The sequence below is a fragment of the Muscardinus avellanarius genome (genome assembly GCF_963383645.1).
Source record: "Muscardinus avellanarius genome assembly, chromosome: 1".
Taxonomy (NCBI): Eukaryota; Metazoa; Chordata; class Mammalia; order Rodentia; family Gliridae; genus Muscardinus; species Muscardinus avellanarius.
Window position 1 is genome coordinate 164,612,938 of NC_137786.1, and position 15,455 is coordinate 164,628,392.

The 15,455-nt window shown below is 32.4% G+C and overlaps 1 protein-coding gene across 3 annotated transcripts in view; it reads right to left on the bottom strand.

Moving 5' to 3' along the window:
* Positions 1 to 15,455, bottom strand: part of TMEM135 (transmembrane protein 135) — a gene marked incomplete at both ends in the record, with an annotated part of 215,398 nt that overhangs the window by 118,027 nt on the left and 81,916 nt on the right. For 2 of the 3 annotated variants that reach the window (XM_080714265.1, XM_080714266.1), the window contains one exon: positions 13,314 to 13,379. The exons of the other annotated variant lie outside the window; for it this stretch is intronic. In XM_080714265.1, the coding sequence (XP_080570391.1) occupies positions 13,314 to 13,379 (66 nt within the window). The remainder of the gene's footprint in view (positions 1 to 13,313; positions 13,380 to 15,455) is intronic. 3 annotated transcript variants of the gene reach the window in all.

Below are 15,455 nucleotides of genomic sequence, written 5' to 3' on the forward strand. Positions count from 1 at the left end.
ATAAGTACTTCTGAGATCTAAAAATATTTTGTCAAATAAATATTACCAGAGGAATGCATCCCATGTCAAGATGCTCTTTCTGCTATCCTCATCCCTAAACAATCCCTTAACATGTTTCTAATGATTACAAAATGTCTTAGACTGTCTGGGGTTCCTATAAGGGAACTGCGAGGAAGGTCAAGAACACAGGCTGGTATGTTAAAGGAAATAGTCAACACATATGATTGACTGGTTATGCCTATAAAAAGTATGATATTAGCCATAATAAGAATTTCATTTTAATTTTTAAAACATTTTTCTACTTATGCAACTATGGAAAGAATATACTGCATTGGAAAATGTGAATTTCTACATAGGTCAAAAGAATGACAAAGTTAGTCCCTCCCCTCTGGGAATTTATGATATAAAGAAAATGAATGTATAGAAAACACAAAACAGTATGAGATAGAATGCTTATAGAGAAATATATATATATGTTAAAATTCTATAACTTAAACTAAAAAGCATATAAAATGAATGTAGATAGGTTTAATTTCATGTGTGAGTAAGTATGTGTATGTATTGTTTTAACTGTTGAGGATTGGACCCAGAACACCTCAAACATGCTAAGCTAGCCCTTCACCACTAAGTTACATCCCCCAACTGAGGGGAATAGTTTGTTCCCAAAAGAACTAATACTTCATAATGAACACATTTTCATTTTTCAGGAAGGGAGGGGGGAGGGAGGAAAAGAGGGAAAAAAGAAAATGATTTTTAGTACTGGGGGTAGAACCCAGGACATAACATATCCTAGGCAAGTGCTCTACCACTAAGAGACTTATTAGCCCTATGGCTTTAAATGTAATATAAAATCTGTATTTAAATTTGTTGTGGTGGTTTCTGTACCTGATTAATATTCTTAATATAATTTATAGGGTCTTCATAAGATGAATTTGAATTCCTTGAGGAATACTACAAGAGGCATCAGGAAATCATATCAGAGACAAATATTTCAGAAATGGAAACAGAAAAGGGCTGTAGCTGACCAAGTCTCAAAGCAACTAAAACAGTATTTCACAAATTAATAATTTATCTTCGCAGAAAGAAAATTGACCATGCTTGGAGAAAAAAATACCATTAGTTAAGATACAATTTCTTTGAATTTGAAATTTCAAAAATATTAAAATATATTCCCTTCAAAAATTTATCAAAAATATATTCAATATCTAATACTTGACAACAAGTCAACTCACACCGAACCTTTATTAGTACCACTTAAGATTCTGTAGAGTCAAAAACAGAAGTATAGGATACAAATTCTACCCTGGAGAGTTATAACAAAGAGCTTAAAACAAATTTAAAAATTCTCAAATAAGACTAGAAATGTTTTTAAAAGAAAGAAAAATTAATTATTTAGGTCTTATCAATTTATGAGTTTTGAAAATATGCTAGATATACTATTTTTCATCATTAAATCATTAATCTTCTAAAAACTAAAACTCAATATAAACTATAAAATCAAAGTATTAGCAAGTGATATATTTTGGGTGCTTAAACCTGAAGTAATAAGCTTAACGAATATTTGAACCAAAAAAGTAAATACTGAAATTACAAAATTTTCTAAAACACCAAAAACTTTACTATTGTTATCTTTTTTCATTTTTTCAGCAGAATCTGTGACTATAACCTATACTGTCTACAAATTGTCAAAGTTACAAATCAGAGGAATCATTCAGGAAATCTAAAAAGCAGCTTGAAATGAAAACAAGAAGAAAATAGTACCACTTTCCAACATATTAAAATACTAAAAGTTAAGAGTATCCATGCTAATAAAGGAATAAGGAAAAGAATATTGTTAATAGGAGATAAATTTCAGTCAACATTCTCGCTGGTATATTATAAATGACTGACCACACAACTTAGAGGAATAAAGACTTATTTGCTCAGTTTTTTTGAAATTCCAGATTTGGTCCATGTGTGGCCAAGATTTTCAAATCTTAAGGCATGGCATCAGGAAACAGAGAAAGGAAAAGAGCAAGACTCTGCTCTCACATCAGGAAGGCTAGAAGCAAGAAAGAGCCAGCAAGCAAGGGGATTCAAAGACACAAGCACAATCCCTAAGGCCACACCCCCAGGAACCCACCTTCTCCATCCATACCCACCAGCCTAGACTACGATTACAATTGATTTATCTACTGATGAGATTAAAACTCTTCAAGATACACTTATATCAGCTCAGAACACCAATTTATGAGCTCTGCAGAGGACATTCTAAATTTAACTAATACAAACTCATTCTTACTCTTAAGAAGGCAATTTGACTATATCAGTTGATTATTTAAGAGTATACACCATTTGATTACCAAGTTCTCTTCCACAAATCTATTCCACTTAAAAAATACATAAAAGTTCCTAAAAGTATATGTTCATGGATGTTCACTTCAACAGTAATAGGAAAATAAAATATTAAAAACAACCCAAATGTTCAACAATAGGCAGATGAGTAAATAAATCACAGTTATCTGTATTACAGAATACAATAGCCGCAAATACAACAATGATAGAGTGAGTTCGACTGGCATATGTACTAATTAGGATGATTCTAATCCATTTTATGTAAAAAAAAAAAGTAAGCCTGCATGATCTAGTTATTATTAAATTAGTGTTATGGTTTGGATCTTGAATGTCCCCCAAAGCTTGTGTGTTGAAAGCATGGTCCTCAAAGCAGCAAGGTTCAGAAATGGGGCTTTTAGTAAAAGATTGTATTATAAAAGCTCTGTCTTCATAATTAATGAATCAATCCATTTGAGGATATTAATTTGAATGGACTACTGAGAAAAACTAGGCAAGTGTGGTGTGGCTAGCGGAAATAAATCACTGGGAAAGTAGACTTTGGAACTACATTAGTTCTTGGTCCTTCCAATATCAGGGTCTGCTTCCTGGCTGCCATCAACTAAGCAGCATTCCTTTGCAACATCCTTCTACAGTGAAGGTTCTGCCTAGGAGCCAGGTGACTACAAACTGAAACCTCTGAAACCATGAGCCAAAATAAGTCTTTCCTCCTCTAAGTTGCTCATGTGTCAAATATTTTGGTCATAACAACAAAAGCTGAAGAGCATATTTAAACATACAATATATGTTGTTTTCTGTGATCATGTAGATGTGTATGTACTTATGAAGATAAATACATTAACAATAAAGGAAAAAATCAAACTTTTAACAATGTTTAATGCAGAAGGTGAGAATGAGAGAAAAAGGGGCTTTTTTTCCCTTATATGTTTCTATATATTTTAAAACTTTGTCAGGTAACATATGTTATTTTATAATTTTAATACCCAATGGAAACATTAAGAGAAAAGAATAAGAAAAGGGTGGTTAAAACACAGAATGCTCAGCTCTATTTTTTTTTCAAGGTTGAATTCAAATCAGCTTATTTCAATTAACATAAAAAACTTCATGACTTAATATTTTTTCATAAAGCCCTCTGTATGAGATTTATAGGGCAGGGTATGAACAAAATGATAACAACTACATTGGTTCCCCTTCTACAATACTTAAAAAAAAAATGCACTGATCCACTGAATTTCACTACCACAAGAAAGAAGAGGGATGTTCTCTCTTATTGTTCAACTCTGAACTTGCAACTGGGAATTCTGAATGAAAAACCTTATTTGGCAAAATATTTTGTGCCATAAACACAAAGTAATCTTTTTTAAACAGAGACAGACAATGACATTAAATGAATTTCAAGGTATATCTAGTCTAAGAAGGTTTAACTTTGAGAGACTGGCAAATAATAAGCCCTTCGCCAGGCATAAGTAATACTTTGTGATAGATAAACAAAAGGTAGATGAATCTGATTTTATTTTACAACAAATAAATTAGTTGAAACAACTAATTTTTTTGTGTGTGGTACTGGAGATGGAACCCAGGGGCATTCTACCTCTGAGCTACACCCCCAGCCCTATTTTTTACTCTTTATTTTTAAATGGAGTCTCACTAAGTTGTAGAGGACCTTACTAAGTAACTGAGGCTGTCCTCGAACCAGGATCCTCCTGTCTCAGCCTCCCAAATGTTGGGATTATACACATGGGCCACCACACCCAGCTCCAAAACACCTAGATTTTTTGATGACCAGAAATTTTATTTACAATTTTAGTTTGGTTGAAAATCTCTTCGGTCTTCAAAATCTGAAGTCATAAGATGTTGAGAATCAAAAGACTACCAAAAGTCTGAATATTTTCAACACAAAGCAAATCAAATATAAGCTACATACACAGATACACACAGATATATATGTAGCATGTTTCAGGTCATCTTATTATAATCATTAAAACAAGCCACATTCCAATAGGGCTGGAGAAAAATATGGTGGTTAAGGTCAAGATCATCTAGATCTCCAAAGCCCAGAAAAGTGTTACACTGAGTTGAAGAGAATCTATTAAAATGGGCAGTTAGTGTTCTAACCCAGTCACAATACTTATGACAGTAATTATTTCTCCATTCCCTATTTTCATCTCATGTGAACACATCAATCAGAATCTGGCCTCATGTATTCCACATACATGTACTTTCAATCCTAACCGCTCTAACCTGTTGCTTTTTACCTCAGTGTCATGTTATGAAGTACTACCACATAACCTCTGGCAGTTCAAGCTTACACTCTGTAGTAAATAAGAACTAATAGTTTAATTAATAAATTCTTAATTGGTTTGATATTGTTTCTTGAATATGAAACATAATCATGGACAGATATTTTTATGCATTTAAAGTCTAAAAGTCTAAAAATGTTTGAGGACCCAATAGGATAAAATATTAACTATTTATATAAGAATATGGTCAAACTATTACTTCAGCTAAGATCTACTTAATTACAAACCAGAAATCAAGAATCCGTAACACTAATAATGTGGTAATAGCTACAATTTCTAATATATCATCCATAAACGTTATTTTTATCCTTAACTGCCCCCGTCTTATTTTATAAAACAATCCTCTGTTCCTACTATACTAATTTTATCAGTGAGTGAGAAATATTGGGCCATAAGTGAAATAACTCAAATTATTATCTTTTACAATGAGCCACAAACAAAACTATAATTTTATAAATGTTTATTTTTCTAGTTATAAAATACAGATAATTTTATAAGTACATATATGTAGCTAATATGAGCTAATAGTCTTTCAAATCTTTCATAAGAAAAAATAATCATCTGTAAAGATAAACATTAAAGAAAAAATTGAAGATAAAAGAGATTCCTGAATAAAAAAAAAAAAACAAATCTCAGACTGCTAATTTCATTAGTAGATAAATCTTTTTTAAAAATCCACTCATTCTAATGCCGGGCGTGTGGCGCACGCTTGTAATCCCTGCACTTGGGAGGCTGAGACAGGAGGATCACACAGGTTCGAAGCTAGCCTCAGCTACTGAGTGAGGCTCTCAGCAACTTAGTTTAGACCCTGTTTCCAAATAAAATATAGAAAAGGTCTGGGAGTATAGCCCAGAGGTAGAAAGCCTCAGGGTTCCACCCCCAGTAACACCAAAAAACAAACAAATGAACAAAAATCCACTCATTCTACACAAAGTTACGTCAAATAAAAATTCTAATGCATGTGGAAGGGACTACTTTTAAAAAATAAAACACTTCATAAGTTAAAAATCCATTTGCAAATTAATCACAGCTTCTTAAAGAAAGAACTGATTCTACCTGAGGCCAGTAAGTATAAAAGATGAAGTTAGAACATCCCATCTTATGGGAACTTTACTAGGTTTATATCAAAAAGAAATCAAAAGTCAACTTATATAAGTGCCTACCAGCTAAAGAAAGGACAATTTGACCAATAAGAAGAATAACAAAACTGAATTAAAATATATATGCATCAATCTATAGCTCTGGTTATAATAATGTTAAAACCTACCAACAACAACTGATATAATTCTTGATGGAAGTGAAGAAAAAGCCCAACAAGAAAGCATTTCTGGGAAGAAAGCAAACCACACCTGAATCTAATCAAACCCCAGGCACTACTATGGATTTGTAGGAAATACAGAGAATAGAGAAGAAAGATCATGAGAATCAGCATATGCTAAACTATGGAAAACCCTGTAGTCCACTTTCTTCAATAAATTAATCTGAAGGACACAAAAGAGAGATGAAGAGAGGGATAATCAACCAACTAAAATAAATTTAGTATGTATTAACAACTGGAATTCATGGACCTTATTTGCATTATGATTTTTAACAAATTATAAAAACAAGAAGAAAGATGACTAAGGAAGTGAAAACACTGATTAAATTATGGTGGTGATATTGAGGAAGAGACCCAACATCACAAAAAACAATAGTTCTATACATAAGAGAGCACTTCAGTTTCTTTTTTCTCATAATTTATATAGTTTTAAAATCATGTAGAAAAATACAATGTACAATGTTTACATCTACCATTATTCAGGAATATATTTAAAATTTCAGTTAAGCATGTAAACTTAAGAGCTTTCATGGAAAAACAATAAACAAAGACTGCATTTTATATAATTCTAAGTATTAATTATATATGAAAAATACTGTTCTGAACTTTTACTTTTGGTAAATGCTTTCCAAGTTCTTTCTTAAAATTTACTAAGAATAATAAGATAATCATCAATAATACAAATAATAATAATAAATCCTGCAAGTATATGGAGAAATAGGAACCCTTATATACTGCTGGTAGGATTGCAAATTACTACAGCCACTATGGAAATCAGTACAAAGGTTCCTCAAAAGACTGGGAATGGAACTACGATATGACCCAGGTATACCAGTCTTAGTGATCTTTCCAAAGGAATTAATATCAGAATATTATAAGGATCCATGTATATCCATGTTTACACCATCATAATTCACAATGGCTAAACTATAGAACCAGCCTAGGTATCTATCAACAGATAAACTGATAATGAAACTATAGTATATACGCACAATAAAATTTTACTCAGCCATCAAGAACAAAATTATGTCATTTGTAGAAAAACAGATGGAACTAGAGAATATTTTGCTAAGTGAAAATACCAGTTCTAGAAAGTGAAAGGCTATATATATATATATATATATATATATATATATATATATTTACCCATATGTGGAAGCTGGAAAGGAACTGGCAAACTAAAAGAACTTCAGATAATAAGGTAGGTACTAAAAAAAATAGTGGAAGGGGATTTACACAAACACAGGGAGATAAAAGAAAATATAATAAAAGAAACAATTCTAATAATCCTGTGTTTATATATGAAGTTATCTGTACTGATAATTTAATTTCACACATAATGTATTATGTTCACATTTATAATTTTATAAAATTAAAAAGCAAAGGGAAGGCAATGACAAAGCAGTTTAGCTTGAATCAATCAGCAGTGAGACAGTGTCCCACAGACCCTGATTAGACCAAAGTAAGGCAGGACAAAATGCTTGGAAACAGAAAAGGTTAAAAAGGGCCATCTGTATCACCTTCTGTAGGCTATATTCTGGGAACAATCTGTGTAAATACGTATAGGTTAGGGGAAAGATGACTGACCAGGGGGCACTAGGGGATTAGAGTCCACAAGCCCACATGATAATAATTCAAGTTAAAAATTAATTTGAATTAATATTGGGAAATTTTAGTATTGGGCAAAACACATTGGTCTCTCAAAACCCAATTCTGACCAATCATAAAAGAGCAGATGAAAAATCTCATTAAGGTTTAAAAACTCATCTCCTAATACTTTGGTGTTTACCCTCAACCCAATTCTGACCAATCATAAAAGAGCAGATGAAAAATCTCAGTAAGGTTTAAAAACTCATCTCCTAATACTTTGGTGTTTACCCTCTTTAAGGGACTCCACCCCATCCTATGTTGGGGGATCTTCCTTCTTTATTTGACTTAAACTTTCGTATTTCTATACCCTTCACTAGTACTTGGAATTCTTTCATTGAAATCTACTGGACAAGATTGTGATTCTTCTTTTAAATGTTCTTCTAATTGATGATCATACAATTTATTATTGTAAATAATACCAAACAGACTGTTATGTGTATTACAATAATGCCAATTTTGTATTCAGTAATGGCTGATGGAACATTTCAGACAATAAGAAAGAAAAGAAAGAGAAGAAGTTATTGTTTGTATAGGGTTCCCCGCCCCAACCTCTTACTTTTCCCTCGTTATTGTCCTTTACATTTCCTCTTGAAGTTATCCCTCTGAAAAAAGAGTGCAATTCATTCGTATGAGCCACTCATTAACTCCCAGCTCCACGATAATCTGACTTCAGTTCCAAATCTGACTTCTCTTCCAATCACTGGGCTAAAACTGTAGCAATAGTTACTAAACTAGGTTGTTTTCAAATTGAAATACTGTTCAAGCTCCCTAAACAATAATTTGCTCAGACTTTAATCCTTTCCAGTTCTAGAGTATGGGTAAACTTTATAAACTATTCTGTTTGAAATTAATGGCATCTTTTTATAATCTTTTCTGATCTACCACATCCTTAGTAAAGCACCTCACACAATACTTGCTACTATACAGCAAACTCAGCTCTTGAACACAGCCAAGAATCAAAAATTTAAAAAAAGACTGAGGTACAAAACATAGTAGGAAAAATATATATATATATACATATATATGTATATAATTTATCAAAAAATTTTTTCAAAAAATTTAAATCACTTGCTGTTGAACTCATCTTAATATTATTGACAAAATTCCTTTATGTTTTGTACAAAGAAACATTTTCTGTATATCTAAAGGCTCAAATTTAAAATACAGCCTGTACTTTCTAATGCATACAGCAAACCACATTTAGCTATATGACAAATGCACTCAAGTTTAAGTTTAGGGGAGGTAGTTGGAACTGGACTTTCCCATGTGGAAATAATTATGTCCCTGGCCTAAAGCTCTTTTTATTAGATCAAAATAAACTGATATTATCTTAAAAAGCCAATTTTTGAAAATTAAAACCTAAGTGTTCCACAGTTGGGAAGATACTGTCCAGATATTGTTTTACTTAAAGAGAGACTTATATGATGCTTATTTGAATTATGGTATGTTTATTTTTATATTTAAATCAAAAGCAGAGTTACTATTATGAAGCACTAAGAGTATTTCAAAGGTAAAGTCCAACATGGTGGCTAGAGCACTTGTACTTCCAACTACTTGGGAGGCTGAGGCAGGAGGACCATTTGAGCCACGGGTACCAATATAGTAAGACCACACCACAAAATCCTCATCTTCATCATCTAAATATAAAAAGCCACATTAAGAGTTGGTACAATCAAGGCCACCAACCTTAAATAAGTGAAAAAATATTCTTTTAAATTTCAGTTTGGCCCTTAGGCTTCTTTGTCTGAACAAAATTTTCAAAATAAACTCTGTTCAATAAAATGTTTCAACACGAATAAAATACAAGTTCTGAAGTTCAACATTTTATAAAGATACTCTGCCATCGACCAAACATAAATAAAATTTTTTTGCATGGGCTATAAAAATTATGAAATTTGTAAGTACCTGCCCAAATATAATGTTGTTTTAATTCATAAAATTGGGGAAATCATAAAAAATATCAACATATTACTTGGACCAGTATCCTGACCCTGGAAGTTTATTGCTAGATAAATCAATCTAGATTGACAGCTAAAGGAATTTTTTTTCTCATGAGCATCATAGCAATTTCACAACCTCCTTTGAAGCCTTTTTTAATGTTTCATCATCCAGAAATGATTACCACCAGCTTCAGTTACCTCAAACACTCTGTTTTATGATCACAACTCATTTTTTCCCTACTACATTATAGAGATAGTTTTTGGACATTTTTACATGTATCTTGCTTTTTTTTTTTTTTTTTTGGTGATGGTACTGGGGTTCCTGGAAACCCTTCTACCTCCAGGCTACACTCAGGCTACACTCTCAGACCTATTTTTATATTTTTATTTGGAAACAGGGTCTCTTAAGCCAGAGAGGCTGGCTTAGAACCTGCGCTATCCTCCTGCCTCTGCCTCCCAAGTGCGGGAATTACAAGTGTGGGCCACCACGCCCGGCCACATGTATCTTGCTTTTTATAAATATACCCTAGGCCTTAAAATTTCTCCTCCATTTTTGTCAAAATTCTTTTTCATATATAGTTTGTTCTTGCCTTCTTTGGATGTTATTCATTTTCTCCATGTTTTGGTTTGAAAGCTTCATTTCAGCCACTGCTTAAGAAAAATATTATATCTTGTATAGTATAAATTCTATAGACAATTATATAGTTTATCAAAAAATACCTAATTGGGGTGGCATCTGAAAGGAAACAAACCAGGGGCTATGTGCATGTATGGTTGCACTCTATACGTTATATATTGGATCAATATAATCAATCAACCTATTAATACAATCTATCACACTAAACCTCAATATGATATATGGTTATATGGCATCAGTAAAAAATGCATATATATGCCAGGCGTGGTGGCGCACACTTGTAATCCCTGCGCTTGGGAAGCAGGGACAGGAGGATCGCGCAGGTTCGAAGTCAGCCTCGCTGGCTTAAGAGACCCTGTTTCCAAACTTTAAAAAAAATATAAAAAATAGGTATGGGAGTGTAGCCCGGAGGTAGAAGGGTTTTCAGGAACCCCAATACCATCAAAAAAATGCATGTGTGTGTACACGCACACACACACACACACATATATATATACATAAATATATAAAGTACCTAATTTCTTATTCTTTATTTTGAAACAGGGTCTCACTAAATTGCAACTGGCCCCACTAAGTAGCTGAGGCTATCTGCAAACTGTTATCATCCTGTTTTAGCCTTGCAAATGCTGAGATTACAAATGTGCACCACCATGCTTGGCTGGTTTTTGTTTTGTTTTGTTTTGTTTGTTTGTTTTGGTGGTACTGGGGTTCCTGGAAGCCCTTCTACCTCCAGGCTACACTCCCAGACTTATTTTATATTTTTTTATTTGGAAACAGGGTCTTTTAAGCCAGTGAGGCTGGCTCTGAACCAGCACGATCCTCCTGTCTCCTCCTCCCAAGCTCGAGGATTACAAGCGTGCACCACCACGCCCGGCCACGGTGTTTTAATTTTTAAATAGGGTCTCACTAAGTTCTTGATGGCCTCACTAAGTTGTTGAGATTGGCATCACACCTGCCATCTTCCTTTCTCAGCCTCCCAAATACTGAGATTACAGGCAATGCACCATTGTGCACAGGCCAATAAAAGTATATTAAAAAGCACCCAATTGAGAAATCACTCCCAGAAGAAAAAATTTTTTTAAAAAAAAGAATGGACTTGAAAAATTTATCAGGAAAAATTTCAAATAATCACAAATTTTTTTTTATCTTTCTTTAAATGATATAGGCATTATCAAGTTACCAGTGTATACTTCCATGACAATGAACACGTGTAAAATATCTTAATATTTTCTTCCTGCTAAAATGTAATAAATAAATCAAAGGTCTTATTAGAGAAGTAATAATCCAACCTTTTGATGGAATCAATTGATAACATATATTTCTGAGAGTTCATTGTCTCACCAATCTCCATGAAAGTTTTGCCCAAGAAAGACCTAAAATTATAATAATTAAGTTTTTGCCATGCAGTAACTTTACCCTGTTTTGCTAATAGAATTCTTATGTTTGTTCGTACATGTCAGTTTTTTCAATTATTGTACTTCTCCTGTGATATTTATTGTACATAGAGAATAAAAAACATGATCAGGAAAATTTGGTTGAGTAGTACACAGCAAGTTTGTAACTACACATATAATCCATGTACTGTATTATTAAAATATTGGCACTATACAGCAGAGTACATCGGTGATACATGCCAATCAAAATATAATGACTCTCAGGGGAAGGAAGAGAACATTAAAAACTACCAAGAATACTATTATTAATATAATCATGAATGAAATTAAAACTATAACTTTTGTTATCAAATTTCAACTTTTATATATATACATATATATATCTCAAATATCAATTTAATCTCAACTTATATATAAACTTATATCAAATCTCAATTTATATCTTTAAAAATAAACACAAGACCTTCATATGCTCACCCAAACACAGAAAATATTCTAACATATTTAATTAAATAGAAAATAATCAAGAATTTAGGACAGGCTAAAATCTCATAGATTTAGCTTATCTCCAACACTGTGCTTGCTTGTCTCATATATTTCTTGTGAATTTTTCATAATGCAATGTGTAAGGTAGATGATTTTTATCTCTACTTAAGAGAAGAAAACACTAAGTAGCAGGGTCCTAAGTGGCAAGGCATGAACTCACTACATAAATTCTCCTGAAAGCAGAAATTACTGTTCCCAAAAACCAGTACATGGTTGCATCTCTAACAGTCAATAATCACTCAGAGGAAATAAAAAAAAGGGAAAGGACACTAGATCTGATTCTTTTAACTACGTACCACACTGGCCTTAAGAAATTCTCTGTAAATATTGGCTTACTTGATTACATATTCAAATCACCAGCTTATTGTTATTCTAGTATGCCACAGGGACTTCACCATTTGAAATAGTAATACTTAACTTATTAAAGACATATTTTTACTGGGGTAAAGTTAGAAAAAAACAATTAAAAGATGCAATCTAAAAACTACAAATATATGAATGTTCACTTCTAAGCTTCCTTAAAAAACTAGCACTCAACAACAAAGAAAATATGCAGTTTAAGTATAATATTAAAATTAAATATAATAACTTTAACATCATTTCAGTAATTCTAAAACTTGTTGAAAATATTTCTTAATTCATGAATTACCAAGTAACATTTTGAATAAAAAAATATCAGACACCTGAAATTTATTTCAAGTGATAAAATGTTTTCTTAAAGAATTGACAGTGGCATTTAGAAAAGTTGAACATTAGACTCTACATCTTAACTGAGCCTTAAGAAGAAGCAGACAAAATTCTCTCTCTCCCTCCTGCCTGTGATATAACACATTTCAAATTATTCTATCCTGAGAAATAAGTATCAGATCTGTATAATATAAAATGGAAAAAATAAAAGGCAGGGGATTCTTTTCATTAAAAATAAATATCGGTAGGAGTTACTAATGTCATTTTAAGTATAAAAACAATTGGTAATCAAAGATTAAAAATTTCAATTCAGAGATTTATGTTCAACCCAAAATCTGGTTCTAATAAATTATTGAACTAATAGATTTGTCCATCAGGTATATTCTGTATTAGCCACATCAAGTATTTCTGTTTGTTACACAAAGCATAATAGAATTCACCACATTTTATATTTTGAATATTGAAACTATAAATTAATAACTAATAATTATATCAAAATTCACATCTTACTTCTCCATTTCTTAATGTTGTGATGGTTCCTCTTGCCACTCCCATTCTAAATAGTGTTTCAGTGGCCTGTGAATATAAAAAAAAAAAGCTAAAGCATATAATCTGTACACACTGTATATCCTATGCCAAAAAAGGGAAAAAATACCAATACATTTATACATCCAATAACTTTTAGAGAAGCATAAATAAAGCAAAATAAGAGCTGGAAGCTTTAAATTATACCCCAGAAATATCATTCTCTTAGTCTTTTAATGTTATCAAGAGCTAGAACTGAACTGATTTAAAAGTTATTTTGATATGCTGGTATTTTTCCAGATCTGTAGTTTCAAATTAGTTCAATTACATAAGATGAACCTTAGTTTGATGAGCAAAACTAAATTAAAATTTAGTAATCTGGATGCAATTAAAAATAATCATTTGTTTTGAATTTTAGTTTCTATTTGACAACAAATCACTTGTCTGCTACTAACATAAAAAGATAAAGTAATATGGTAATGTCATATATTAAATAACATCATCAGTTATTGTCTTCTGTAAACTAACAATGAACAATCAGAAAAAGAAGTTATTTAATTTACAATAGCATCAGAAAGAATTTTTAACACTTGGGTTTAAATTGGAGGCAAAAGCTGAGTATGGTGGTGCACACTTGAAATCCCAGCATTTGGGAGGCTGAGACATACTCCCAAGCAGTTGGGAAGTTGAGACAGGAGGATCTTGGCTCTGGGACAGCCTCAGCTACTCTTAGTGAAGCCATTTGCAACTCAGTGAGACCCTGTTTCACAATAAAGAATAAAACGTAGGGGTGAGGGTGTAGCTCAGAGGTAAATGTCCCTGGGTTCTATTCCCAGTATGGCAAAAAATAAAAAATAAAAATAAAAATAAATTGGAGGGAAAAAAAAAGTTGTCCACTGAGAACAATATAACACTGCTTAGAGAAATTAGTGAAGACACAAAAAAAATAAATAACATTTTTCTGTAAAAAAAAAAAAAAACATTTTGTGCTCTTGGTTTGGAAGACTTATTATTATAATGTCAATACTACCCAAATGATCAAAAGATTCAATGTAATCTCTATGATGTTTTTTTCTTTGCAGAAATAGCAAAGCCTATTTTAAAATTCATATAAAGTCTTAAAACTAATGGGAAAGCATAAAGTATCAAAAAGCTATACAATGCCTCAGCTCTGAACAATGCTCATACAGCCTGAATAAAGTGTAAAGGGCATGGTGGGGTACACCTATAGGAGGCTGAAACAGGAGGATCACACTTCAAGGACAGCCTCAGCAACATAGCTAGACTTTGTTTCAAAACAAGAAATAAAAGAGCTGAGGGTATAGCTCAGAGGTACAATGTCCCCGGGTTCAATCACCAGTAACACATACATATTAGGAGAAAAAAAAAAGTGGTGACCATAATATACTATTTTTACCAAAATTTATATACTACCATATTGTGAATATACAATATGGTAATATAGTATGGTAGTAACATAATATTGTAATACATAAAGTCAAATGTTAAAAGAAAACTCCCTTAAAAGGTTTGACAAAAATAAGATAAGGAATGACACGCAGTTTTAGGTAGAAAGAGAATTAATGTTAAGAGAAAATTGATTACAGAATTTTTCAGAAGCAATTGAAATGAGTTTTGAATGTCCAAGTAGAAGTTAGTGGTCAGTAAGATTGAAAAAGTTATTAGATACATGAAAGAACATGGATACTGAGTGGTAAAGATTCCCACAGACAATAGGCTTAAGAGCATACATAGCAACCTGTAAGTCATGTTAAAACAGACAAAGAGATTGGGCATCGTGGTACATGCCCGTAATCCTAGTAATTGGGACGCTGAGCGAGGATTGTAGGTTCAAAGCCAGCCTCAAATTTAGTAAGGCTCTCAACAAGGTGGTGAGACCCTGTTTCAAAATATAAAATAAAATAGGCTGGGAGGTGTGGCTCAGAGGTAGAATGGCTCTGGGTTCAATCCCCAATACAAAAACAAACAAACAAAAACAGATAAGGTATATAACTAAACTCTCTCCTTCCTCCTTTCCCAGTCCCTCTCCCTCTTTTTATCCTTTCTCCCTTCTTCCTCCCCTTCCTCCTATTTATTCTCCTCTTCCCTTCTTCCTCTCTGAACTAG